This window comes from Daphnia carinata, chromosome 9 (genome assembly GCF_022539665.2).
Source record: "Daphnia carinata strain CSIRO-1 chromosome 9, CSIRO_AGI_Dcar_HiC_V3, whole genome shotgun sequence".
Taxonomy (NCBI): domain Eukaryota; kingdom Metazoa; phylum Arthropoda; class Branchiopoda; order Diplostraca; family Daphniidae; genus Daphnia; species Daphnia carinata.
This window is the reverse complement of record NC_081339.1, coordinates 9,109,000-9,133,800: the sequence shown is the minus strand read 5'-3', so window position 1 is coordinate 9,133,800 and position 24,801 is coordinate 9,109,000. Positions and strand designations below refer to the sequence as shown.

The 24,801-nt window shown below is 40.7% G+C and overlaps 2 protein-coding genes, 1 long non-coding RNA gene and 2 other non-coding genes across 5 annotated transcripts in view; 1 reads left to right on the top strand and 4 right to left on the bottom strand.

Annotated features, from left to right (window-relative positions):
* The window catches only part of LOC130685752 (compound eye opsin BCRH2-like), a 50,736-nt gene that overhangs the window by 1,857 nt on the left and 24,078 nt on the right, over positions 1-24,801 (top strand). The gene's annotated exons all lie outside the window — the stretch shown is intronic.
* LOC130685754 (uncharacterized) lies at positions 3,067-5,269 on the bottom strand. Its single transcript, XR_008999662.2, has 9 exons — positions 5,109-5,269; positions 4,933-5,030; positions 4,713-4,867; positions 4,342-4,557; positions 4,149-4,275; positions 3,961-4,083; positions 3,612-3,879; positions 3,372-3,536; positions 3,067-3,298 (listed from the first exon to the last, which is right to left on the bottom strand). It is a non-coding gene; the product is annotated as an uncharacterized LOC130685754 (long non-coding RNA).
* LOC130685709 (uncharacterized) lies at positions 8,120-11,380 on the bottom strand. The gene has a single exon (XM_057509030.1). The coding sequence runs from the start codon at positions 11,378-11,380 to the stop codon at positions 8,120-8,122; it is 3,261 nt and encodes a 1,086-aa protein (XP_057365013.1).
* Positions 18,957-19,028, bottom strand: Trnac-gca (transfer RNA cysteine (anticodon GCA)). The gene has a single exon. It is a non-coding gene; the product is annotated as a tRNA-Cys (tRNA).
* Trnac-gca (transfer RNA cysteine (anticodon GCA)) lies at positions 19,498-19,569 on the bottom strand. Its single transcript has one exon. It is a non-coding gene; the product is annotated as a tRNA-Cys (tRNA).

Here is a 24,801-nt window from a genome sequence, read left to right as displayed (position 1 = left end):
TTTGGCGTTTAAAACAGGGAAAATGAGTATACTAATACTTCCTTCTTGGATAACCAATGGATCTTGGGTTGTTTTATTTAAGTGGTTTCGCTCCTTTGTGGATTTTCTGTGAGTTTCGTTTTAACTTGTTCATCTATCTTGCCGCTGATAGAGAAATCGTAAATAACTATGTACTTGAAATATTTCGCTATAAAAGAAGTTACGACACTTTCAGCAAATTCCGTATTAATGCAGAATTTTAGGTTTTGAGGCGGTTCCTGAACGGGAAGTGTATATGGATTTGTAAGTCTGTATTTTTCCCGTTTCTAGGGAAAACTTTACAATGACATCCCAATTTCCAATAAAACCAAACAAGGACTTGCCTTTAATAAGAAGGACAGCCCACGGATTGGTATCCATGAATCACAAATGTTTTTCGAGTTCTTTTTGTTTCTGTTGTTTGCGTAGAAAATAAACTGAGCGGTAAACTGGAGTTAGTTTCAGATCTTTCAGGACATAATAGCTAACCTTAGTTTTTTATCTTTAGAGGAACGAATCCGTCCGACATTCGCTGGTAAACATATAATGTGAATAATCATAATATAACCCTAAATTCTTCGTATCCACTTGTTTTCATAGTGAACACTCTTCAATTGATTCATTCGCGCTGTGTTTCTTATCTTAGATTGAACACCATGCTCTAGAAGATAAATGATTTCCGTTGGTAAACCTTTTAAAATAACGTTTTAATTGCGCTGCCCATTCATTGGAGGTGGGACCATAAGCTAGAAAACATCGTTAACCACAAGGATTATATTGGCTGCAGATAGAACCATGCCACGTCGAAAAATCGTGAAATGAATTTTATTTCCTGGTAGATTTAGGAATAAATCAATTTGAAAAAGGTAAGAAACAATCAAGAAAATAGCAAATGACAGCAATCTTCTGTTCTACCTTAGTCTGTTCATTTTTTTGCGTGTCTCAGTGGACAATTGGAATTCTAAGCTAGGATTCCAATTAAGTAAAATAGTATTAGTGAACACAAGGTTCACCGTGTTGTTAAGGCGCCAGACTTAATTTCTGTCTCTGTATAGGGACGTAAGTTCGATCCTCATACCTGGTAACCATAAGTTTGCTACAATAGACTACTAACGCTAAATTGAATCTATATCCTGGTAAATTGGATTTCTGTTATTAAAATCTGTCGCAACATGTGCTGATAATACTTAACACAATTATTTGATTGCTAAAGATATATTAATTGATTACCCTAGATGTGAAGGCACCAGACTTAAGTTTTCGTTTCTTTATAGATACGTAAGTTGGATTTTCACACGTTGATCTTAAATGTATTGTTTAACGGTTGTGTGCAACTGGAAAGAAAGAAAATTTCTTTGGAGCAGCTATTACTGCTACTGTTACTGATTTTTAGTGTACCAGGTTGGCCGAGTGGTTATGGCGCCAGACTTAAGTTCTGGTCTTTGTCTAGAGCCGTGAGTTCGTTCAACACACCTGGTAAACGATTGCCGGAGAAATAGGACCTGGAGAAATAGGACCCGGAGATTTAGGACCCCAAAATAGGACCTGGAGAAATAGGACCCGGAGAATTAGGACCCAATCATCAATCATATTTTGAAGGGTCCTATTTCTCCCTCATAAGGGTCCTATTTCTCCATAGTAATGGTCCTATTTCTCCTTGGGAAATAGCCCTAAAGCCCGTTGTTATAAAGGAAGAACCGGACGGCTTATGTAGTTTTCCGCACTCCAAACCACATTATCAATTGCTCGTGTAATCAGTCCATCATAACTTTTTTGTTTGAATTCATATTTGTATTTTTTTTGCACGATTACACGCATTATCTATTGCTTTACACAGCTCATGTATAAAAGTTATGCTTATTTTTACACAGTGTTTGATTTTTTGCCCTTGACCTTTCGTTAGTGGCGTTTCCAGTCCTAGTATCGCCCTCCCCCCTGGCTGATATCCTTATTCCATGCGAATTCCCGGAGACGAGGGGCATGCTTTCCCCTAAGTACTCCTTAATACACTGATAAATAATAAAAAAATTATATATATATTATTTAAGACAAGCACATTTTTTAATAAAAAAAATATATGCCGCAAAACCATAAATAGAGACCTACGTGGCAAGAACGAAAATAATGAGTTCCGCTCGGATCATGGAAGGCATGCCAGTGTATTGTTATACAAAACTATCATGGCACGGCTTGTAAATAATGGAACACGAGGCAGCTCATCCATGTCAATATCGGCAATTCATACGATAAGTTTTTTTTTTCGCTAGTTTATTCAGTTTATGCTTTCCTTTCATTTTTCGTTTTCTTAATGTTGATTTATCCCTTTTCTGTTGTTGTTCCTTTCTCTTTTCTTGTTCTTCGATGCGTTCAACCAACTTCTTTCTCGTTTGTGATGTTGATTTTATTCTCTTTCCTAATTGGTTTATCAAGCTCGCAATCAATTCCACATTTTTTTTAACCTATTGCGCTTAGTATTCTTTTATCTGTTAAAATACAGAAAAGTAAAATTAGTTGAAGGTCTATTTTTTTTGTCGAAATCAAAGTTTACCTTGGCATCTGTTATTTTTCCTTTGTTTGTTTAGTTTCTTCTTCTCCAACTTATCTAACTTCCGTTTAAGTTGAGTTTTCATTTTATCAGAGTCCTGCTTTTCCCCTGAAATTGGATGGCATATGCTGGCTTGCCTTCCTTAAACAAAAAGATTATAGCACATACATACCCTACTAACCTTTGTCCGTCCCAGGGACATCCCATCTACGTCCTGGCTGGCCGATCGGGACGTCCTATTCTGACGGCAGATGTACGTCACCAGGATGTCCTAATGTCCGGTTTTAGGGACGTCCACTGGAGGACGTCCTACGGACGTAATTAATTGGAAGTCCTGGTAACGTCCTTATTTGGGAGTACTACGGACGTCCTTAGTTGGACGTCTGCAGGATGGCAAATCCGTACGTTCAGTGAACGTACGTATTGGAACATCCGCGGAATGTCCGGATCGCGGCAGCCAAAGGACGCAAGAAAATTTGTTTAAATTAAAATAAAACCATAAATTTTTGGTAATTGATTTACATTTATTTTTACAAAATACAAACAATTAAACAAAAATTTAGCAGGTAACATCAAAAGCCTAAAAGGTCCCGCTTCTTCTTCACTGTCGGTGTAAATGAACTTGCCAGCTCTATCACTAGTTTTCGAACTGGCTTTTTTGGAACCAAGCTGTGTAATGGCTACATCGAAATCGCTGTCGACCGAGGTAATTGATGTTTGCGAAGGTGTTCTCACCTGGACGGAAAGAATAAAAAATGGGAAATTGTGATCGGCGTAGAAACTCGAACAGGAAGATGATTTGAAATACCGGTCTCTTCCATCTACTGTTTGTTTCAGTATCAGAGGCAGCCGATTCGGCACTGATGGAAGATAGCGAGCGGAATCAACGACTTTCGCCCCCATTCATGTACGTGCGTTTGTATGGGTTGTCTTCCTTTAAATGATTGGGACGACCAACGATTCCATTTTTATCCTGCAACCAAATAAATTCAACGCACACAGATTGAGAACTGTTTCCTTGTCATCGATAATTACGGAAAAGCCAAACCTTTTTCATTGCGGGGATGTTCGACTGTACGCCTGCTATGAGTTGAATGACTTGTTCTAAGCCTTCTTTTTGGATCGTTTCCTCACGTAAATATACAAGGTCATAGACATTGGAGCCATGATTGGCGTCAGTTCTGCTGGGGTGATAGTTTTTTGTAGATCAGACAGAGACAAAATCGCTGTTGCTTGTGGAAGGTTTGTTCTCGCAATCGAAAATACGATCGTGATAATTTCTCTCTTCGGCTGACCATGTAACACAAATTTCGAACCTACAGCGAAGAACAGTTTTTACTGACAACTCTGCATTTAACGAGATAAAATAATAAAGTTAATGAGAAGTATGTTCATACCCTCTCTAGGTCTTGTCGTAGCTGTACAAACAATTTCATACGTTCCATATCTTGCTGTTGTTGCTGACTTAATCTTTCCGTTTCAGTGGTTTTGGGCGGTAGCAATGGTCTGTCTCGGTTGGACTGGAAATTTTAGAAAAGAAAATTGATTGCTTGTAGTAGAGACACATGAATTTGGGAGCACACACCTTTCGTTTAAGAACCCAAAAGTTGAAAATTTGATCAACGACAACGACATCGAGATCAAGATCTAGCGTCCGCGCCGTTTCATTAATGCTGGCATGCTTATAAAAGTCCGATTCGATGAGTTGTAGCCTTTTCACACACAAGTAACTCTAAATAATTAAACGCAAAACGTAAAAATGTTTATGTATCCTATACTTTTGGGCACGGATTAAGTGCCTTTCTTCGACGGTCATTTCTTTTTTCAGCTTTCTAACGGATTGGGTGTTCTCCTCCCCCTCGCCTTCAACATGAGATCCCGTGATCCATATCCAATATTGATATCATGGAAATCAATAATACGGAATAGTGTTACGTGCTCCTGGACATTTTCTTGGGCACTGCTCAGCGATGATACCGATTTCGGTTTGCTACCTAAGACGATAATAAATTAATGTATTTACTAGTTGAAAATGCATCTAAGTGAAATGATAATTAAAGAATGGCTCTCAGATACTATCTAGCAGGAAGATTAGAACGAAAAGCCTTTAAACCATAAAAATAAAATTAATTTAGATTCAATTACACACATGTGTCCATTCATAGCTGGGTGTGTAGTTGGTTTTCTCCTCAACAACAGAATTGGATGTCTTGCTTCTGTAAATTGAAATCCGTTAAAGCTCAGTACTTGCATCTTCAGATTAATGTCTTGACGTAACTAACAGCTGTAATGCTGTTATTTCATCTGAACGATAAGAAAAATGATTACATAAATTTCACGAACAAAAAATCTGTGAAAATCTAGATTACCAGAAGGATGATAGCTATAAGGCAGCTAACAAGTTGGTTCCCAAATGGTTCATGGTAAATCATGCTCTAGTTTCATGATTCTCCTTGAAAGTAACCACCTAAGAAACATTTTGGATTAGTAATGTGTGTCAAATTTCCAACTGCAACTAATAAAATTATGTCTACACTTTAAATACCTTTCCTTCCAAGTAAATTTTTTCTTCTGTGGTGCTAATGCCAACATGAATTTGAAATGTACCAAAACTGCCAAACCTAGGTAATAGAAAATTTTTAATTTTACTGAAACTAGCCACTTACCTGTCAAACAAACACCGCTTACAATAAGCAACTTCAACGATTCATAGAATTGTAGGATGTTGACACTTCGAGCTTGAAACAGTCGTCTGCTTGTAGTAACCGTTGCCATATATATCGTAAAAAACAATATTTTGCGCAAGGGCAAACAGTGTTTTACTATGAAATTAACGTTTCTTAAATTATTTTTATATAATAATTTTCTTAGTTATCTGTGTATTAAGAGGTACTTATGTGCCCTCCCAAGAATCCTCATTGAGGCACGAAGAAAAAAAAAGTGAATAGCGACACTAGTAAAGGGCGGGTGATGGTAGGCCTGAAAACACCAGTAAGAAAATGTGAAATGCAAAAATCCAAATACTGTATAAACAAAATTACTTTTCTATTAAATGAGCTCTAAAAAGCAATAGAAAAAGCATATAATCCTGCAAAAATATTATGAATGTAAATTTTTTAAAAAAAGTTATAATGCAGTGAAAAGGCGTCATATTGATAACGGTGTTTGAAGTGCAGAAACCAATATAAGCCGTTCGGTTTTTTTTTCAACATATCGGAATATTAAGCCCATTACACATTTAATTTTTTTAAGATGGAGAAATAGGACCTCAAGGCTGGAGAAATAGGACCCTCAATAGGGAGAAGTAGGACCCTTCAAAAAATGTTTGAAGATTGGGTCCTATTTCTCCAGGTCCTATTTCTCCAGGTCCTATTTGTAGGTCCTAAATCTCCGGGTCCTATTTCTCCAGGTCCTATTTCTCCGGCTACCCTGGTAAACACTAGTTTGTAGTCACGAGAATGGTAAATGACAGCAATCTTCTCTTCTATCGTAGTCTGTTAATTTTTTTTTAGTGTCTCATTGGACGATTGGAATTTTAAGCTGGGACTCCAATTGAGTGAAATAGTGTTATTTAACACCAGGTTGGCCGAGTGGTTAAGGCGCCGGACTTAAGTTCTGGTCTCTGTATAGAAACGTGAGTTCGATCTTCACACCTTGTAACAACGAGTTCACAGTCAAGAAAATAGCAAATGACAGCAAAATTCTTTTCTTTCGTAGTCGGTTCATTCTTCGGAGTGAGCTGGGAGGGCGATTGGAAGTCACCTGGGTTCCAGGAATATGTACTATTCATTGTACGAATCTATCTTATCAGATTGCAGGCTGGATATGCAGAATACTTGCTGCAAGATGTCCACCAAGTATGGTTGAAGGTGCATGCTTGAGTTATCGCAAATTATTTAATTGCATTTGTTATTTTTTTAATAGCCCCTTGTACCATCCACATTCATTACGTTATTAGTCGAATGAAATCCTGAACCCGAAAATAGTTTGATCTTCAATGTTTTTTATCCCACCTTTATTGCATATGACGGTGCGGCAAAAAATCCTTAAGGTGTTCCGTTCCACGGCTAACGGGTCGTTCCTGGTGTCCAATAAAATACCAACTCAATTGGGAGGTTCGTCCCCAAATATTGAAATAGTTCGAAATAGAACTCATCGTTTCAGCGATATGTTACCTGCACACTAATGTTACTGTATACACTTTGGTTTAGAGATTACCATATACAGTCGGGACTGAATATCGCCAAAGGTACGCCATACTTCTCGACGGATTCAGCGTGCAAGAATTACTCCTTTGTTAATAATATTTTACCTGGTGCTTTTTTAAAAGTATAAATTGCAATACAATTATACTTGAAACATGCTGTAAAAATTAAACTGTAACAAAACCTGAAAAAAACTATAAAAAATGAAATACCATTTTATTGTTTGAATAATATACTTAACATCATGTTTGAACCAATCTTTGTTTTGAAATTCATGTCTTACAAAAGCCTTCGAATCCCGTTTCCAGGGACTTTTCACCAACAATATATTTAGTTTCTGATGCAACAAATATTTAACCTTCAACTAGGATGGGAAGCGATACTTTGAAGAAGTATCGGTATCGTGGTACCAAATTTTCGAAAAAAAATCGCGATACTATTTTGAAGTATTTCACACATTACTGATACTGATACTTTTATTTTTATCAACGCAATCTAGGATTGAAAGCTATTACCAAGGTAATATTCCGATAGACCATCAATATTTCAGATATCCCCGTTTTGGGACTTATGCTTTGATTTACCAGTTGATCATTTTTAGTTTTTTGCAACCAATAATAAAAATACATTAACAGTATATTGTTCTTTCATTTCCTTTATTTTTTTTCGCATTGCAAATCATTGTTTGCTTTTCAGAGCAACATTTCTTCAAAATTTATATCGGAAAGACGATTGTCGTTGGGATAAAAATATTTCCTTTGGCACTAAAAGCTTTTCGACCGAAGCCGAGAAGGCTGAAGGGAATAGTCAGCCCGTGCCTGACTTTACCTTTGATAAGTTGAAGAAGTTTTAAAGATGAAAACCCGGGAACACTGGTTGGAACTAGTTGTTAACTGTGGGAGATGTATTTCACGACTGACTGCCCCTTGCCCTCTCTTGCGAGACGGCCAATAGGCCTAGGGTGGGGCTTACATACAAGAAAAATGTACAATGGTGGCCCTCTATCGAGGACCACCCAATTCAAAAGCATTAAAACGGCTGGGCAGCCTCGTGCGGCGTCCAGACCGCGTCGTCTGCTGTTGGGAATCTAATATATTCCCAACACACTCCCCACCAGAGCCCGTGCTCCACGGCTCACTCTCTTCGACCGGGCTGGCGGCTGACACGGATGGAGTTGTGTCTTCTTCCGGCTCCATCTCCGGCGCGGGTAGTGCTTCAACGTCGTCGGGCTGGTCCTCGCGTAATTCCAGGGGGTGTAGGGACTGAATCGCTCGGTTAATCAAGTTCCCGTTAGGGGTCTTGACCGTTACCGATCGCATCAGCCCGTCTCGGCTGGAAATCAGCTCCTTCACTACACCGACTGTCCACATAAGTCTAACTTCGCTCGTCTAACTTCGCCTACTCGGATCTTGCGTCCAGGCCCTCCTTTGCAGTGAAAATTGTCTACTTGGAGCAAGTAGTCATTCACGAATCGCTCGCAAGTGTCCTTGACGTAGTCTCTGCGTAGACGGTCCATCTCGATGAGTCGTGCGTTGGTTGGGTCGGGAGTCAGTAGGTTAATTGCTGGCTCCGGCGGAGTGCAATTAGATCGTCTGTTGTTCAGAAATTGATTTGGAGTGATGGGAAGTGGATCATCATTCCCCTCTGCCACATAAGTGAGTGGCCTTGCGTTCACTACGCTTTCTGTGTCGATCAAACTGACTTCCAACTCGTCGTATTCTATACACGCACGGTCATTGGAACGCCGTAGTAGGTCTTTCATTGTCCTAACCATGCGTTCCCAAATGCCTCCCCACCATGGGGCTAGGCTGGCGGAGAAGATCCACTCGGTTTTTCGCATGGCTAAGAGGTCATGGATAGCTGGATCAGATCTCAAGACCTTTAAGTGTTTGGAAACGCACCTAAAGGTTTGTGCGTTGTCCGAATACATGACAGATACGTTACCTCTCCTAGCCGAAAATCTTCGGAAAGCTAGGAGAAAGTCACGTGCTGACATGGTTTTAGTTAACTCCAGGTGGACGGCCCTAGTCACCGCACAGGTGAATAAGCATGCATAACTTTTGGGTTGCTTGATTGTACCCTTTTTCATCTTGCCTGAGTCGTCCGGTTGGAGGTTTTCTTTTTCCTCCGTTTGTTCCATGGCTGGAGGCTCTGCTGGAGTCTCCATACTTGGATCATCCGTTTGTGGGGGATCCACGGAGGTCGTAAGTTCCGCTTGCTTGCGTTTCTTACGTGATATTGGGTGTTTGTAATACAATGGCCCTGCGAAATCCACACCCGTGATTTCGAAGGCTTTCGCTTGTTTCAAGCGATTCAGTGGTAGAGGTGCAGCTACTTCTGTGAATGGCGGTGAAGTTAGCCGTTGGCATTTGACGCAGGCATGCCAAACTGACTTAGTCTGCTGACGTCCTTTAATAATCCAAAAATGTTCTCTTAAATCGGAGAGGGTAGTTTTCACTCCGGCGTGTTTAAGTGAGACGTGCCTGTCCGCGATGAACAATTTGACAACTGGGTGGTGAGTGGGCAGCAGTATGGCAGGTTCAATGTCCCTGTCTCTTAGTGCCAACTCAACCCTTCCGGTCACTCTGATCACCTTGTCTCTTTCATCCCACACGGGTCGGAGTTTGGCAATTTTCTCCTTGTGGTGTGGTTGCCTTCCCTCTTGTAGGTCTTGAAACGTCTTTGGAAATGCTTCTTTTTGGAGCTGCCTGTAGATAAGTAGCTCCGCCTTCGTCAGTTCCTCTACTGTAAGATGGTCTACCAGTATTTCTTTTTCGTCTCCTATCTTGATTGGAGTTTGTATCTGCGTTCTGTTGGTGGGGCGATTCTTGGAGATGAACCTAAGCATCCAGGCGGTTCGTCGAAGTAGGCGATTCCATGATGGAATTCGTTCCAGCTGCCATTCCATTGGGGTAGCTGGTTCCACGGTAACCACCGACATGATGACGGTTTTTCCTTTGGCTTCCGCTTCGATCTTTTCGTAGATGCTCGTCTCCCCTGCTTCGGGTGTTGAATCCGGCCATTCTGTTTCGTCCTTTAGCCATGGTGGACCATTCCACCATAGCTCGGAGTGTACCAGCGCTGACGCTGGCGCTCCCCGCGAGGCAAGATCCGCAGGATTGTGTATGCCCGGGCAGTGCCGCCACCAACTTACTCCAGACAGCTTCCTGATAGCTTCCACTTGGTTCCTAACAAATGGTTTCCATCTGTTAGGATCTCCTCTGAGCCACCCAAGTGCTACCAAAGAGTCTGCCCAAAATATGGTTCGCCAAGACTCTATGTGGAGAAAATTTTTCAGTTTTTCTCCTAGCCGTGCGGCTAAAAGCGAGCTCAATAACTCCAGTCGTGGTAGGGTAACTTTTTTCTTTGGGAGAGGTGCCACTTTTGTTTTACTGGCGAGAAAGTGGATACTGGTTTCGTTGTTTTTGGTTTGGAGCCTTGCGTAAGCAACGGCTCCATACGCTGCCTCAGACGCATCGCCGAAGACGTGAATTTCTGCTGATTGTATGACCCTTTTTGAGTAGCCTATCCAGCGAGGGATTTTCAATTTGGCAAACTCGTTCAACCCAGTCATTGCAGCTATCCATGTTTGTTTTATTTCCGGCGGCGCTTCGACGTCCCAGTCAATTTCCGCTTCCCAAAGCTTCTGGTAGATGATTTTTAGCAGGAGTGTAGTGGGTGCTAAGAACCCAATGGGATCAAACACTCTTGCAGATATCCGTAGGATATTTCTTTTTGTTACTCGGTCCCCCAATTCTGTAGCGGCTTCAATGATAGGCGCGGGGTCGAATTGGAACGTGTCGGATTCGGTGTCCCACCGAATGCCTAGGACCTTTGGTTGGCCCTCTTCCAGTTTCTGAGTGAAGATTTTTACAATGGGGTTGATAAGCCCCTTCTCACTGAGAAATTTGCGAAGTGGTTTGTCGTTTGTCACCCAGCTTCGCATGTTGAGTTTGGCCTCCTGGAAGATGGCCTTTGTTTCCTGAATCCTGTTTTTTGCTGTGGGGATGCTGTCGGCGCCACCTAGGTAGTCGTTGACGTAAATTTGTTCTTTTAGTTGTTTAACTGTAGTAGAGTACAGCGGCTCCATTCCATCCAAATGCTTGTTGAGGGTAACTCTAAGCAAGAATGGGCTGGAACTGAGTCCAAATGGAACTCGTTTCCATTTGTAAGCGACTAAAGGGGAGCCAGGTGTTTCTGGCTCCGTTACCCACAGAAATCGTACTGCTTCTGAGTCTTCAGGATGAAGGGTGATGTTTAAAAAAGCTTTTTCGATATCTGCTATCCATGCGATCCGATTTAATCGGAATCGCATTAGAACGGCTAGCAGGTCAGGATTCAGGTTTGGACCGGTTTCTAGGACGTCGTTGAGGCTTGGTCCAAATTTGGACTTAGCCGCTCCGTCAAAGACCGGTCGGATCTTTGTGGTAGTTTTGTCCTGTCGAATGACAGGATGATGTGGCAGATAAGTGTGGAGTCCATCGTAGTTTAGGTCTGCCTTTTCTACGAAGTTTTGGACTCTAAGTTGTTCGATCTCCTGGTGGTAAGCAGATAGAAGCGCTGGCGTTTTCTTGAGTCTGTTTAAAAGACTCTCCAGTCTTCCTTTAGCCATCAGGAAATTCTTTTCCAACCTCCACTTATCCGTTTTCCAGGAGATTGGGGTGCAGTATCACCCATCTTCTTGACGGGTGATTTTGTCTCCAAAGGAGCCTAGAGGATCGTCTAGCTCCACTGCATCGCAATCGTCTAAGATGGCTAAGTGTTCCAGCTTCCAAAACAAGGATAGATCAAAGTCCGTCTGCCGCTTTAATTTTCTTTCACAATCTTCTTTTTTTCTTTTTTAATTGTGGAGTTCTCTATGGAAATTTCTTCCATAGACGTCGGGTGGGGAGATGAAGATTCCTTTTTCTCCTTTACATCCGGCGTTTTCTCCTTTTCTTCTGGAAGGTTTGTAAAAGTGTAGTTTGAATTGAGGCAGCCGGCTGCATATGATGCTACTGTTTGGGCTGAGAAACTACTACATTGCAGCATTTGCTGGATCAATGCTTTGCCTTTTTTCGAATTTTTTTCCTTTGAAGGTCCAACTATCATCCGCCCAAGCTTTGTGTTGTATGCCCTTAGGCCACACGGGCTTTGGAAAGCTGCTTCGTTAGGGATGATTTCAAACATCTGGTCGACTCCTATTAAAATTCCGACATCCTTTTCTTGGCTGTTTGTTTCGAACCTGTCGTCAGCCATTTTTTCATTGTCCAGCCACAATTTTCGTGCAAATGCTGTGTGGGCATATGGACCAGTGTCTCCAATGTAGTCCGTCTACAGTGCTGTAATTTTGACGAGTGGGGCACCATGCCAAGTGCCCCTAAATGTCAACTCGACTGAATTGGTCTTCTCCACTGGATTGGGTTTTCGTTGCTTGAAAACTCTGGTACCAATATTTTCCACTGCTACCACCTTGAGGTCCAACAATTTTGAGATAGATCTTGTAAACCAAGATCTATGGCTGCCGTCGTCGATAAATAAAATGGCTCTTGTTTGTTTGCCATTTGAGCCTACTACATTTACTGTAGCTGTCTTCACCACGAGATCGCCGGGGCGGTTGCGCTTGCAGCAGACGCCGTAACATTTGTGATGGCGCTGTTGCCATTAACAGTTTGGTGCGCGAAGCGTGTCTGTTTTTTACCGCAGAGAGCCGTGTGGTGGATAGCTTGGCAATTTGTGCAGGTGTAGTTTGTGGTGCAGTTCAGAGTTTCGTGATTTGCACAGAAGCATCTGACGCACCTTTTCTGCTTAGCAATGATGGCCTTTTTTTCTTTTAGGTTCACTGGACAAACCGTGGGGTAGTGAACCTCCCCGCAAAAAATGCATGGTCTTGTGCATTCTCGCATGATAAAATTGTCCTGTCTTGTAAAAGGGGTGTTCGACGGGGGCACAAATTGTCTGGAATTTTTGCTGGTGTGTGGAGCTGGTTGTGATCTGGCTCCAATCGTCAGCTGTGATGCTGTGGCAGCGTGTAGTTGTTTCGCTGGACTTGGCGGTGTTGACTGCTGTGGCGTTTTTGTGGTTTCCGATTTCCATCGGCTATACCTCTCCGCTGCGTCAACTTCATCCCTGATGAAATCTAGTAGGGATGAGATGTCTGTAATGTCGTTTTCTTCAGAGCTCGACCACTCTTTCTGCAATTCTGCAGGAAGCAATTTCATTAATTTTGTGCCTAGGAGTCCTCCAAATGTTTCTTTTCGAACCCCGAGGGTTTCCAAGGCGTTAATATGCGACTGGACTGTGAGCTGCAGTTTTCTCAGCGCCGATACATCTGCCATTGTTTTAACAGGAGCGAGGTTGTCAAACTTGCATAAATGGGTTTGAATAAGAGCCTTTGGTTTTGCGTAGACTCTTTTCAGCTCTGCTATGGCAACGTTGTAGTTTGCTGCGGTGAGCTCCAGATTTTCGACGCACAAGTACGCTTCCCCTTTTTAAGTATTCTTTTAAGTAGTCGAATTTTTGAACATCCGACATTGTAGACGAGTGAATGGAGGCATTAAAGTTCTCCAGAATGATGTCCACTCAAGAATATCTCCTTTAAAATGTTTGATTTGTCTTTGGGGAAGACGTGTTGCTTGTTGAACTGGAGCTGCTGCTGCTGCTACTTGAATTGGTGCCTGGTTTTGCGCCATAAGTTGTTGTATCTGTACGGCATAGGCTTGCTGTTGTTGGAGGATCTGATTTGCGAAGAGTTGTTGCTGTTGAGTAAGCAGGTCTTGGAGCAATCTTTTTCTGTCCTCCTCAATCTGGCGCTGTTCTTTTCTCTGCAGCTCTTGAAATTCCAAGTCTTGTTGTCTTTTATACTGGCCTCGTTTGTTTTTAACGAAGGCGAGTATGCTGCTCATTTCTTCTTCTACTTCTGCTACTGTGGAGTAATCTTGCTCGATTTGCTCCTCGGTAGCGTTCGTAGTTTGCAAGGCCCAACGTACTTGGTCGCTTGCTTTAATAAATTTCTGGCGACGTTGCTTGAGGAGTTCTGTATCCGTTGCAATATCGTTATCCAGTTCCGCGGTCATCGTGAGATCCTTGTAGCCCTTGATTTTCTCCATTGTCCTAGTAAGGTGGACTTTCAGGCCCGCTCGTGTTGCTGCAACCAATCGTGACATTTTTTGTTTTGCTGGAATTGGAAAGTTGATTCTTCTTTGCAATCCTCAGCGGAGTTCACTCCTGGATTTCCCTTGAAGGAGTGAAAGAAAAGAAAAAGGAAAACTTGGAAAAAAAGTTTTACTTTTAGTGCTTCCACTAATTTGTGAGTGAATGGAAAGGGAGCAGCGCTAACGCAGTGCTCCAATCAGTGGGCGTATTTTTTGAACTCCACTGGTTGAGGTTTCTCCTCCTTGCTATGTCAGACAATTTTTTGAAAAATGGAAGCTTAAATTTGCTGCTCTTGGTTAGCTTTCGGTGACTTTCGAGCGAAAAAAACCGACCTTGTTGTCAGTAAAAATAAGAAAAATGTCAAGATTTGTTTAGTTGCTAGCACGGTGCTCAATGGGTAGGAATGGGAATGGACTATTTTTCGATGAGTTGGAAAATAAAGTTGCTTATTTGGCCGTTAGGCTGCATAAGCTTTCAGTTTTAGAAGAAATGAGAAAAATTAGAAAAGTTTTACCATCCTTTGGTTTTTGACCGCCAGATGGTGTTTGTGTTCAGTTTCTGAAAAAAATCGAGAAAAATGAAAATAATAGAGAAGTCTGTTTTTCTGACCGCTAGATGGTGCGGGCCTCCAGTTTCTGAACGAAAATCAAGAAAATTGAAAGTAACAGAAAAGTCTCTTAATTTGACCGCTAGATGGCGCAGGCCTTTAGTTTTTGAGAAGAAAATAGAAAAGAATTTTGAAATTTTTGGGATTTTTAGTTTGCTTACGACCGCTAGATGGCGTAAACTTGCAGTTCTGAAAAGAAATGTTTTTTCTTTTTGAAAAAATAGAGAATTAAGGTTTGAAATTTTGAGCGCTAGATGGCGCTTGTTTTCTAAAGGAAGAAAAAAAAAGAGAAATTAATTAGTGGGAGTTTAGGTTTTGAGCCCAACTCCAAAAAATGTAAGAAGGTTTTTTCTTTTAGTGGAGTACGTTTAAGCCGTTTCTCCTGCTTAAAGGAAGTGAAAAGGTTAGTGATCAATTATTTTATTGTAACATAGGAAATATTACAACGTTTCAATAAAGATCAATTAAATCCATTGGATCGGCGTTAATCCAAAGGATATCTTCTTCTTCTTCTTCCTCCTTTTTTTCAGCTGGGCCGTCTATTGCCCTGGCTGGTTCTAGTACCGGTGTTGGGTCTTGGATTGGAGTTTCCAGTGGATTCTCCTTTTGGGGTGCTATTGGTCGGCCACGTCCCCGTGATTTTCCTGGCCCCGACTTGTAAGGTGCGAACTTGGTTAGCAGTGAGTTGTTACGTCCCCCGCCTGGGGTGGGTAACAGCTGCCCAAATGGCTCTAGATGGTTGACAACGTTGTAAATTTGTCTACCACGACCGCGTGCTTTACCGAGTTTGGGCTGTTCAGGGACGTTGGCAACTGGAGAGATTGGTAGATCAACTCCACCTGAAGCTGCTGCTCCGACCTGCGGCTCTTCACTTTGGCTGACGAATGTGGAGAGTCGCCACCCTCGTCCGCGGGAAACTCCTATCTTCACTGCAGTTGTTGGTGGATTACTCAATCCACTTGGAGCTGGTTCAGCTGCGGCTCCCTCCTCCTTCTTCTCCACCTGGTTGGTCGGGCGGTACCTTATGTCACCACAGTATTTCGGTTCGAGAGCTTCTTTGATGGCTGCTAAGGGCATGTGACGGATGGCAATCGGAAGTAAAGAGTTGAGTGGTGAAGGGGTTAGATCGGCTTCAGGTGTGGCTGCTGCAAGACGGTTGACGAGACTTATTTGCTGCCTTCCTTCTGGGGTGTTCCTAAATTGCTTTGGCTGTTGTGGACCCGTCCACGGCCTCTCCAATCCCTCGGCCCTCCTCTTGGCCCTTTTTATTTTTTCGGCGTCAGGAATTCTTGAAGTGGTGTTGGAGACCTTACAGGTGCTCCGCTAAAGCGGAGAAGAAAAGAGTAGTAGTGGAGGATATAAATATTCTCCAAAAAGGGGGTATTCCAAAAAAAGTAAAAAAAAAGAAAATTGGCCCCCTAAATGTGAAGCAACGAAGATGGCCGCTACACGCAGCAAGGCGAAGCAGTGTATTTGAAAAAGAGAAAAATGAAAAGGAAAAAAAAATTGGAGGTGGAGTTATCAATGGCCGCCGACCAGGCGACCAAAATTGCAAAAAGGAAAAAAAAAAGAAAAATTTTCCACCCTACTCAACCCTAACCCTACTTGAAGTAAATGGAAAGGGAGATGAACAAGGAAAAAAAGCAAACGTTTCTCAAAGGGAGAAAGAGAAAAAAAAAATTTTACCAAAAAATTCAAATTTGAAAAAGGGACGACCAAATTAATGGCCGCCGACCACGTGTTTGCCCTAACAGTTGAAAGGCAAAAGGGAAAAAAGGTTTTCTTAGGTGCCTACACACTCCACACGTGTTGAAAAGAAAAAAACCACTCGTTGAACACGAGTGGTGAAAGGCGAAAAAGAAAAAAATTCACAAGCTTAACTAATCGCGTGGTGAAACAGCAAAAAAAGTTTCACACGCTTAAGCTAACACGTGTTCAAAAAAGGAAAATTTCCAAGCGGTGTCTAGGGACTAAAAGGGGTGAGCTCAGAAAAACTCCCCCACAGAACACAACAAGTAAATACTTAAAGTAAGAAATTTTTAACTTAGATTAAGAATACTTAAACGGTTACGAAGGACCATGAAGGGAATAGTCAGCCCGTGCCTGACTTTACCTTTGATAAGTTGAAGAAGTTTTAAAGATGAAAACACGGGAACACTGGTTGGAACTAGTTGTTAACTGTGGGAGATGTATTTCACGACTGACTGCCCCTTGCCCTCTCTTGCGAGACAGCCAATAGGCCTAGGGCGGGGCTTACATACAAGAAAAATGTACAATGGTGGCCCTCTATCGAGTACCACCCAATTCAAAAGCATTAAAACGGCTGGGCAGCCTCGTGCGGCGTCCAGGATGCGTCGTCTGCTGTTGGGAATCTAATATATTTCCAACAAAGGCAATGGTGCGTCATATTTAATAAATATCAATTTTAATGAATAATATTTTGTCAAGCTCAAAATACCATTTGACGGATCTCCTAAGAAAACAACAACTTCACCGCAATTATCTTTAGAAGTTGAAACGCTGAGTGACAGAAAAAAAAATTCTTCCTTTTGCTATGAACAATAATAATATACATGACGACACTTTTACCCGAAGCTAGTTCTTGAGCGAAACTTTGGTAATTCTTCTCAAGTTTTTTATAGCAGATGACTTGCCAGTCTCATCTAACCAATTCAGCTTGATGTTCATGTGAGCAAGTGCAGAGAGAACTAGTTTCACTCAGTCACCGTCTTCAAACAAAGGAGAAAAAAGAGCTTCCAGTGCTGACAATAGAAGAAATATATGATTTACAATGAAAGATACCACCGTTTTCTTTTAAAACAGTGGTTTTCTTTTTCAAAATAGTTGATGTTTGAAGTAGGTATCCTGTTGACACTTTCAATTCCGATTGAAAGACATCTAGCGCTTCTACTAGTGGCCTCATGGTCGTCCCATATTCCTTGATGCATTCTTTCTCGGTATTGGATTTTGCAGCGCTCGAAAACATACTTCAAATCTTGTTTTTTATTCTTTATGAAATAGTTAACTACGTAAATACAGGCTTCGATCAGAAGTGCTTGAACGAAGTCCAAATTTCCTTAGGAAAGTGTCGAAAGTGTGATTCCATATTCGATATGCCTATTTAATGCGGTATAAGCATTTGTGCAAACGACAGTCCAAATCCTCCTGTCCCGCAGAACAAACACTTCCGGTTGTTGTCAATAGATATCTTCGTTTGACTGCCAGTAGAGGAAAGCAGCCTTCACATCCAGTTAAGACAGTTTCAGGTTGTGAACCCAACATGCGCGGATGCGCAAAGGGTAAGGCGGTGAGCGTGTTCTTTTTGTTGGAGATACTGATATGTTGTCGTTTGGTACAGTTGGATTGGGTTCCTTCTCCAGAACTGGGATATCTTCTTCGATTGAGACGTCTGACGGAATGAGCTCGTGTGGTGGCTCAGGATCAATGTCAATTCCCCCTGCAACCTGGGGCATTACATCTTCTCTTGTATTATTTGGGGACCTGTTTTTGGTCTTCTTTGAGTGTAGGTATTAAGAGTTTTATAAAATAGTCAGGTGAATTTCCCTTTTCAGCGCTGCGGTGGAAATCTAGTGTGGGTGAAGTTGCTCGTCGAATATGATTTCCCCTACCTTTTGGGTAAGGGATTATCCTACGAAGAAGCATATGGAGCCCTTGGAATCCAGGTTGCTACGGTCAGCTTTTGGAAAATGAATATATGCTGTGATTCCAAAAATGCGCAAGTGTGGTATGTTCGGTTTTGTGTGGTGCCACATTTGGTATGGAGTAACTAATGATGTAAACAACTGGCTGGTAAATTCTCCACCGTAATCGGACCCAAGTGTATGGACAACGTGACCGGTTTCATTGCGGAGTAGATTTACGTATTCTATGAAGAGATCTGCTGTCTCGGAATTCCGCTTCATAAAGTAGACTGTGTGGCATCCACTGAAGTCATCAGTGAAAATTATGAAGAAACGCCAACCGCTTCTTGTCTGTACGTGCATAGGGCCACATACGTCTGAATGAATTTGTTGTCCGACTTCATAGGCTCTTGTCCTACCGACACGAAAAGGGGATCTCTCCCTTTTTCCGGATATACAACCAACACAGGGCTGCGTTGGAGTGATGTCGTTGGCTGGTAGTATGAAGCCATCTACTGCATGATTGGATGACATTTCCTAGATTACAATAAAGAGTTTTTGTTATAAGATGGAAAGTTTATCTGATTTGATGCATGGTCATGTAAATTAAAACAAACTACATCGATACGACAGTAATTGAATATCTTATTAAACAAGGAAATCGTCTTTCTCCTTCAGTGTGCGCATTTTCAATTGATTTAGCTTAGGATGATTATTTAACTAATTTATATCCAAATATCTCGAAATAATTGCATGCCCTTTCTAAACTCAATCTAATAAATGATACCAATGCCTCTTAAGTTTCAAGGGGGCACCCAGGTTTGAACTGAGGACATTTTGATCTGCAGTCGAATGCTCTACCACTGAGCTATACCCCCATTACACAACGTTAGTCAAAAAAATAAATTCCTGTTAGAAAATTAAAAATAAATAACAAATTTCGTTATTTGACGAGGATTCGACAGGCAGCATTGCGATGGTCAGCTTAACTGATCTTTTATGGCATTGGAGTTTCCTGTACGCTTTAATTATTCAGTCATCTTTCTCTTTCGCTTTAGTATACAGTATTAGAATAGAGAGTATTTGTTCCAAAGTGGCAAGTTAATCTTATTTGATGCTAAGTCTTGTAAATTAAAATAAACAACATCCACACGACAGTAATTGAATTTCTTGTGAAACAAGGAAAACGTTTCTCATTTCAAGGAAGTTATTCTCCTTCAGTGTTCCCATTTTTAATTATCTTCGCTTAAGATGATTATTTAACAAATTTATTTCTAAATATCTCGAAATAATTGCATGCCTTTCTAACTCATACCATGAAATGATACCAATGCATCTTATGGTTCAAGGGGGCACCGAGGTTTGAACTGGGGACCCTACGATCTGCAGTCGTATGCTCTACCACTGAGCTATACCCCCATAATGAAACAATGAACAGTCAGAAAAAATAGATTCCTGTTAGAAAATAGAATATTTCGTTATTTGATGAATATCCGACAGGTAGCATTGCGATGGCCAGCTTACCTCATCTTTTATGGCATTGGCGTTTCCTGTTCGCTTTAACTATTCAGTCACCTTTCTCTTTCGTCTTAGTACACAGTATTAGAATAGAGAGTATGTGCTCCAAAATGGCAAGTTAATCTGATATGATGCTTGTTGTAGACGCTTCATTAGCTGTTACAAGACTGTGTATTCTTGGTCGCGGGGTATTCTTAGTTACAGGGATTGCTAGTTTACCATTTACCATTAATTTAGTTTAGGGACAGAAAGGTATTGCATTTTTTGACGTTTAAAGCACGGAAAATGAGTATACTAATACTTCCTTCTTGGATAACCAATGGATCTTGGGTTGTTTTATTTAAGTGGTTTCGCTCCTTTGTGGATTTTCTGTGAGTTTCGTGTTAACTTGTTCATCTATCTTACCGCTGATAGAGAAATCGTAAATAACTATATACTTGAAATATTTCGCTTTGCAACTTTGTAACTTTTTTCGTCAGTGAAGGAGTGATAGGCTGGTGTCAACCAAGAGCAATTATTTGGTAAATGGGTTGTTGAAAGTCCGACACCCCCAAATGCCATGCTGTCCATGGCACGCCAGTGTAAAGCATTCTTTTAGCAATTGAAAGAATGAGTTTACGTTATTAAAGACGAATTGTAATAAGAAAATGAATTTGGAAGGCGTTACCACAATGCCAAATATATTTAATTCTAATAGGCCACAAAAGATAATAAAAGAATTATAAATAAATAATTATAAAGAAAAGATAATAGAAGATATTAAAAGAATACACAATTATACGATATAAATGGGAAACGGAAATATAAAATGGAGTTATGCGAATGATGTCTTACCGTCACCGCCGTGGCGAAGATAAAATAGAGATGATAGATGTTATACGGAAAAAATAAAGATAATAAGTCTATCGGTCGCACAAGAAGCGACGAGAAGCACTCACAATAATTATTGAATCAGATACAAATTTAACTCACTAGATTTTAGGAATTAAACAGCACTTGTAGCACTAAGGATGAAAATGAGAATTGGAACTGGAACTAAAACAAGGGAGAACTGAAGAGAATTGAATAGAACTGAAGAACTGTAGAACTGAAGCGAGCGAGCTTATGGGAACAAAAAGGCATTCTTTTATACTTCCACAAGATTGAGAGAAACATAGCATTTCCGTCAGATGACTCCGGATGCGGAATGTCGCACACGCATTTCTTATTCATAGAAATGCATGGCGCGACGTCCTACGCACCCAGCACATCCAATCAGCAATAAGCAGGATGTAAAGTATAATATAAAAATAGAATTCAAGGAAATGTCAATGACACTTGAATTACTATAGTTATAATGTATACTTTAAATATAGAACATAGTATATAATTTTAATATAGAGAAAACAAACAATGAAGATAAAATATAATAAAAAGTTGTATTTTGGTGACTTCGTTACATCACTCCCGGCGGTGCGAGATTACGTCCCGTAATCAGACTTGGTAAGCGAAATCCGGTTCCGGTTCTTGAACTGGTCGAAAGCATAGCTTGCAGATGAGTCCAAAATTCCACAACCATAACAGATGCGTAAGAAAAGAAGACCCAGGAGGCAGAGTACACCGATGAAGAAATAATTTTTAATAGTTTCCCACCTGCTAGTATAAGTGTTCACTCCAGATGCTGATAATAAAACGTTGGTCACACTTGGTCGATTATTTGTTGAAAACTCACTCGGCGAATGTTCATTCATAGCTGCGGCAATATCAGCCATTATACTCATATGATCCATAATGGTTTCACTATACGCAGGGTTACTTTTATGTTCATAGTCGAAAAACTTCACATCTTCATACCGAAAAGAATGCGCAAGAGTTTGTACCGGTAACACGATACTTGCGTTCACGGCTTCCAAGTGTTATTGCGAAACGCATAAGGGATGTCATTGAAGTTCACAAATCCATTGGTCCAATAACACGGCGAATATTTAACGAGTTCCCAACCGTCCAGGTTAATTGTATAATTTTGAAATTTTGGTTGCGGTCCACAAGATGTTACGACGGTTTCGAAAGTCACATTTAAAGGTTTACACGAGATGACAATGGTGGTTTTTCCAAAGGCTTGTAATTTTGTGCACTTGGGTAGATCTAGATGTGAAGCAGCTAACCAGCCATAATATTGTGCTGCAATAATTGCTCTTACATGTTTCGCATTTCTCGAATCACATTGTAAGATTTGAATTAATCTTGATAATTGATTTTCATGGTCCGTAAGTTGATCACGAACATATTGTAAAGTAGCGGGATGGTCCAAATTTTGGCCGCCAGGTGGCGCGGGGTCCGCCAATGTTATTGTCGACAAATTTTTCATGATGGCCGCCGTTGTAACGAAGAGTTTTGATTGGCCGAGAATATTAAAGGCATCAGATTTCTTTGAACAAGAGTTTTGTATGGGAATACAACGCGGTTGAAAAGTTAAATGAAAATCCAATTGTTTTTTGTCACCTTGAAGGCGAAAAATTTTATCATTTCCCGTTTTTCGTATTAATTTTCCAATTCCAGATTCAATGAGATGAGCTTTTGGTTCAGATCGTTGAGTATATGTTTTGTCCCAACTAATGTCAAATGATTATGCGACAAATGACCTGTTGAGGCAGAAGCAATTCCTATCGGTGTAGAAAAATTACTGTCTTCCACATCTTGATATAGGCGAATTTTCTCGAGTACACAATTAGTAATTTCCACATCAATCGTTTCTAACCAATGACCAAAAATTTCTGGTTCACGGTCAAATACAAATTTATTTTCCGCAGCAGTCATTTTTTGATCGTCACACCGAAGACTGTTAATCATATCGTTGCATTCATTTGGTGTAGTGTCAAGTGGAATTTTATCAGGCACAATCACCAATTGTCCAAAACAATTCATGGTGACATGTCGAATTTGTTTCCACTTCGCACAAATATATCCTGGAAATTGAACTGCGGCGCGAACTTCACTATGCACTGAATATTGTACGTCAATGGAGTGTTTATCGTTTATTTCCGGATGACAATCGTCATCCGAAAATTGAATTATTCCCATTTTCGACGATTCAGTACAATCGCATACGGTCGTTTCAAAAGCTCGAACGGGAAGCCCATAAAGACATAGCAGTAAGACAATTGGAAAAGGCGACATTTCTACATATATCAGAAATATATATATAAAAAAACAATACATAAGAAAAATTTAAACAGAGCAGTGGCCACAAATATTCTACATCGACATTGGGTTTTTTTTTTTTTTTTATATTTTTGATTATATATAGGTGAAACAAAAATAAAAGGCAAAAGAAGAAGAGAAAAGAAAGTAAAAGTGAAAAATTTTCCGACGGCTTTGAAAGGTCAACGGTCTCCCGTCGGCTTTTCAGTAGCTGCGCTACGGCAAAAGGATAGAAAAATAGAGGGCATCGCATTATAACTGTGTTTTCGGGCAAAAGGAAAATTTATTTTTAATCGAAAGTGGTATCATTGGAAAGAGGAGAAGATGCTCGTATTTATCAGAAAGAAATAATTGAAAAAGATTGTTTCGTTTAGTTATGCGGAGAAGAAAAGAAACGTTTAAAATTTTTACGGCGGAAAAGTCCGTGCGCCAAAGGTCAAACTCAGATTTTCGATTTTTTCTAAGTCCAACGCAAGGGAAAAAGGGACTTGGCTAGAAACGGAGGGGAGAAAATGTGAAACATGAACAGGTGGTCGGAGCTAACGCGCTTGGAGAGGAACGAGGGATTTTTGAAATATGAACGCGAGTGGAAGGGAGGGCTTGTTAGTTGCCCTGTGGCAAAATTGGGGGAGCAGAAATATTTTTTCTTTGCTTGCTGCGAAGTGTTGGAACAAATTCAGTGTTCGATAGAAAAGGAAAGTGAAAAGTAGTGTGGACTTAGCGTGTTAGGAAAAAGAAGTTGCTTTGTGTGAAAACAATTTTGTGCATCTAGAAGAAAAGTTTTTGTTTCCTACACGGAATATGTATTGTGTTAGTGTTGTTATTATATGAAATGTGTAAATAATAATTTTTGTAAACTACCTTAAGCATTATGTTAATGGCTATTACTAATTTTATATTTTGAATAAAATAATTTAAAAAAATGGAACAAAATTTCATACTTTGTCAATTCGAACGAAACATATTGCAAAAACATTGTAAATAAAATAGAAAACAAGAGTGAGAAATAGAAGTATGAAAATAATTCAGACACAGAAAAGTAATGATGAATTTTTGTGATTGTCTTTTCCTTTCTCTTTTTTTTCATTATTATATTTTTTTAACTCAGAGGTTATCCTCTTTATTATTATTATTAGCGAATTCTGTAGTAGCATGTTTTATGTTTGTTCATTCGCTATACTTTATTTTTTTTTTTTTATTGAGAAAGAGAAATAAGACAAATGCAAGGTCAAAATTTTATATAATGGTTAATAAACTACTAAAGAAACACAAGATACATTTATAAGAGAATCAAGTGTGGAGAAAATAATAAAAAAGAAACAACAATTTTAATCGTTGGGATTCAGGAATCTTGCTCCATTTGGGCGCCTTCCGGGTCGTCTGCAGGTGGGGCACACGTCCTGCACCCACCATTGGGATACCGCCCAATTTCGTGGTGGAGGCATTCGGTTCCGCGGATCGAGCTCCAAAATTTCTTGAAGCTTCTCCAAAGATCGTTGACAATTTTCTTCGTATAACGCGTTTAGTAGCTCTAATTTCAAGACTCCTGTGCGAAGGTGTAGTTCGTGCAGGTGTAAGTCGTGTCGGGTAGGCCAGGTGGGGCGCGCGGGGTAAGAACGTACGGGTTCCGGCATAAGCGTAGCGATTGGCCTTACGCGCACCGGGTTGAATGTCACCTGAGGTGTAGCCGGGTTGGATTGGACCCAGGGTGGAACACGGATCCGGGATAGCAAATTCACTTGAGGTGGAAAAGGTACCTGGGGCGGAACAGGTGACGTGCGGGGGGTGGCAGATGGCCCCGCTTCCGGCTCAGTCGAATTGTCTTGTCGAAGTCGCCAATATCTGTCGGAACTATGCCGACGAGTGGCGTAGGGAGAAAGCCGATAATCTCCAGTATGGTCCTTAGGCATTTTGTAAAAGGATTTTCAAAAATTGTGAGAAAGGATTGATTCC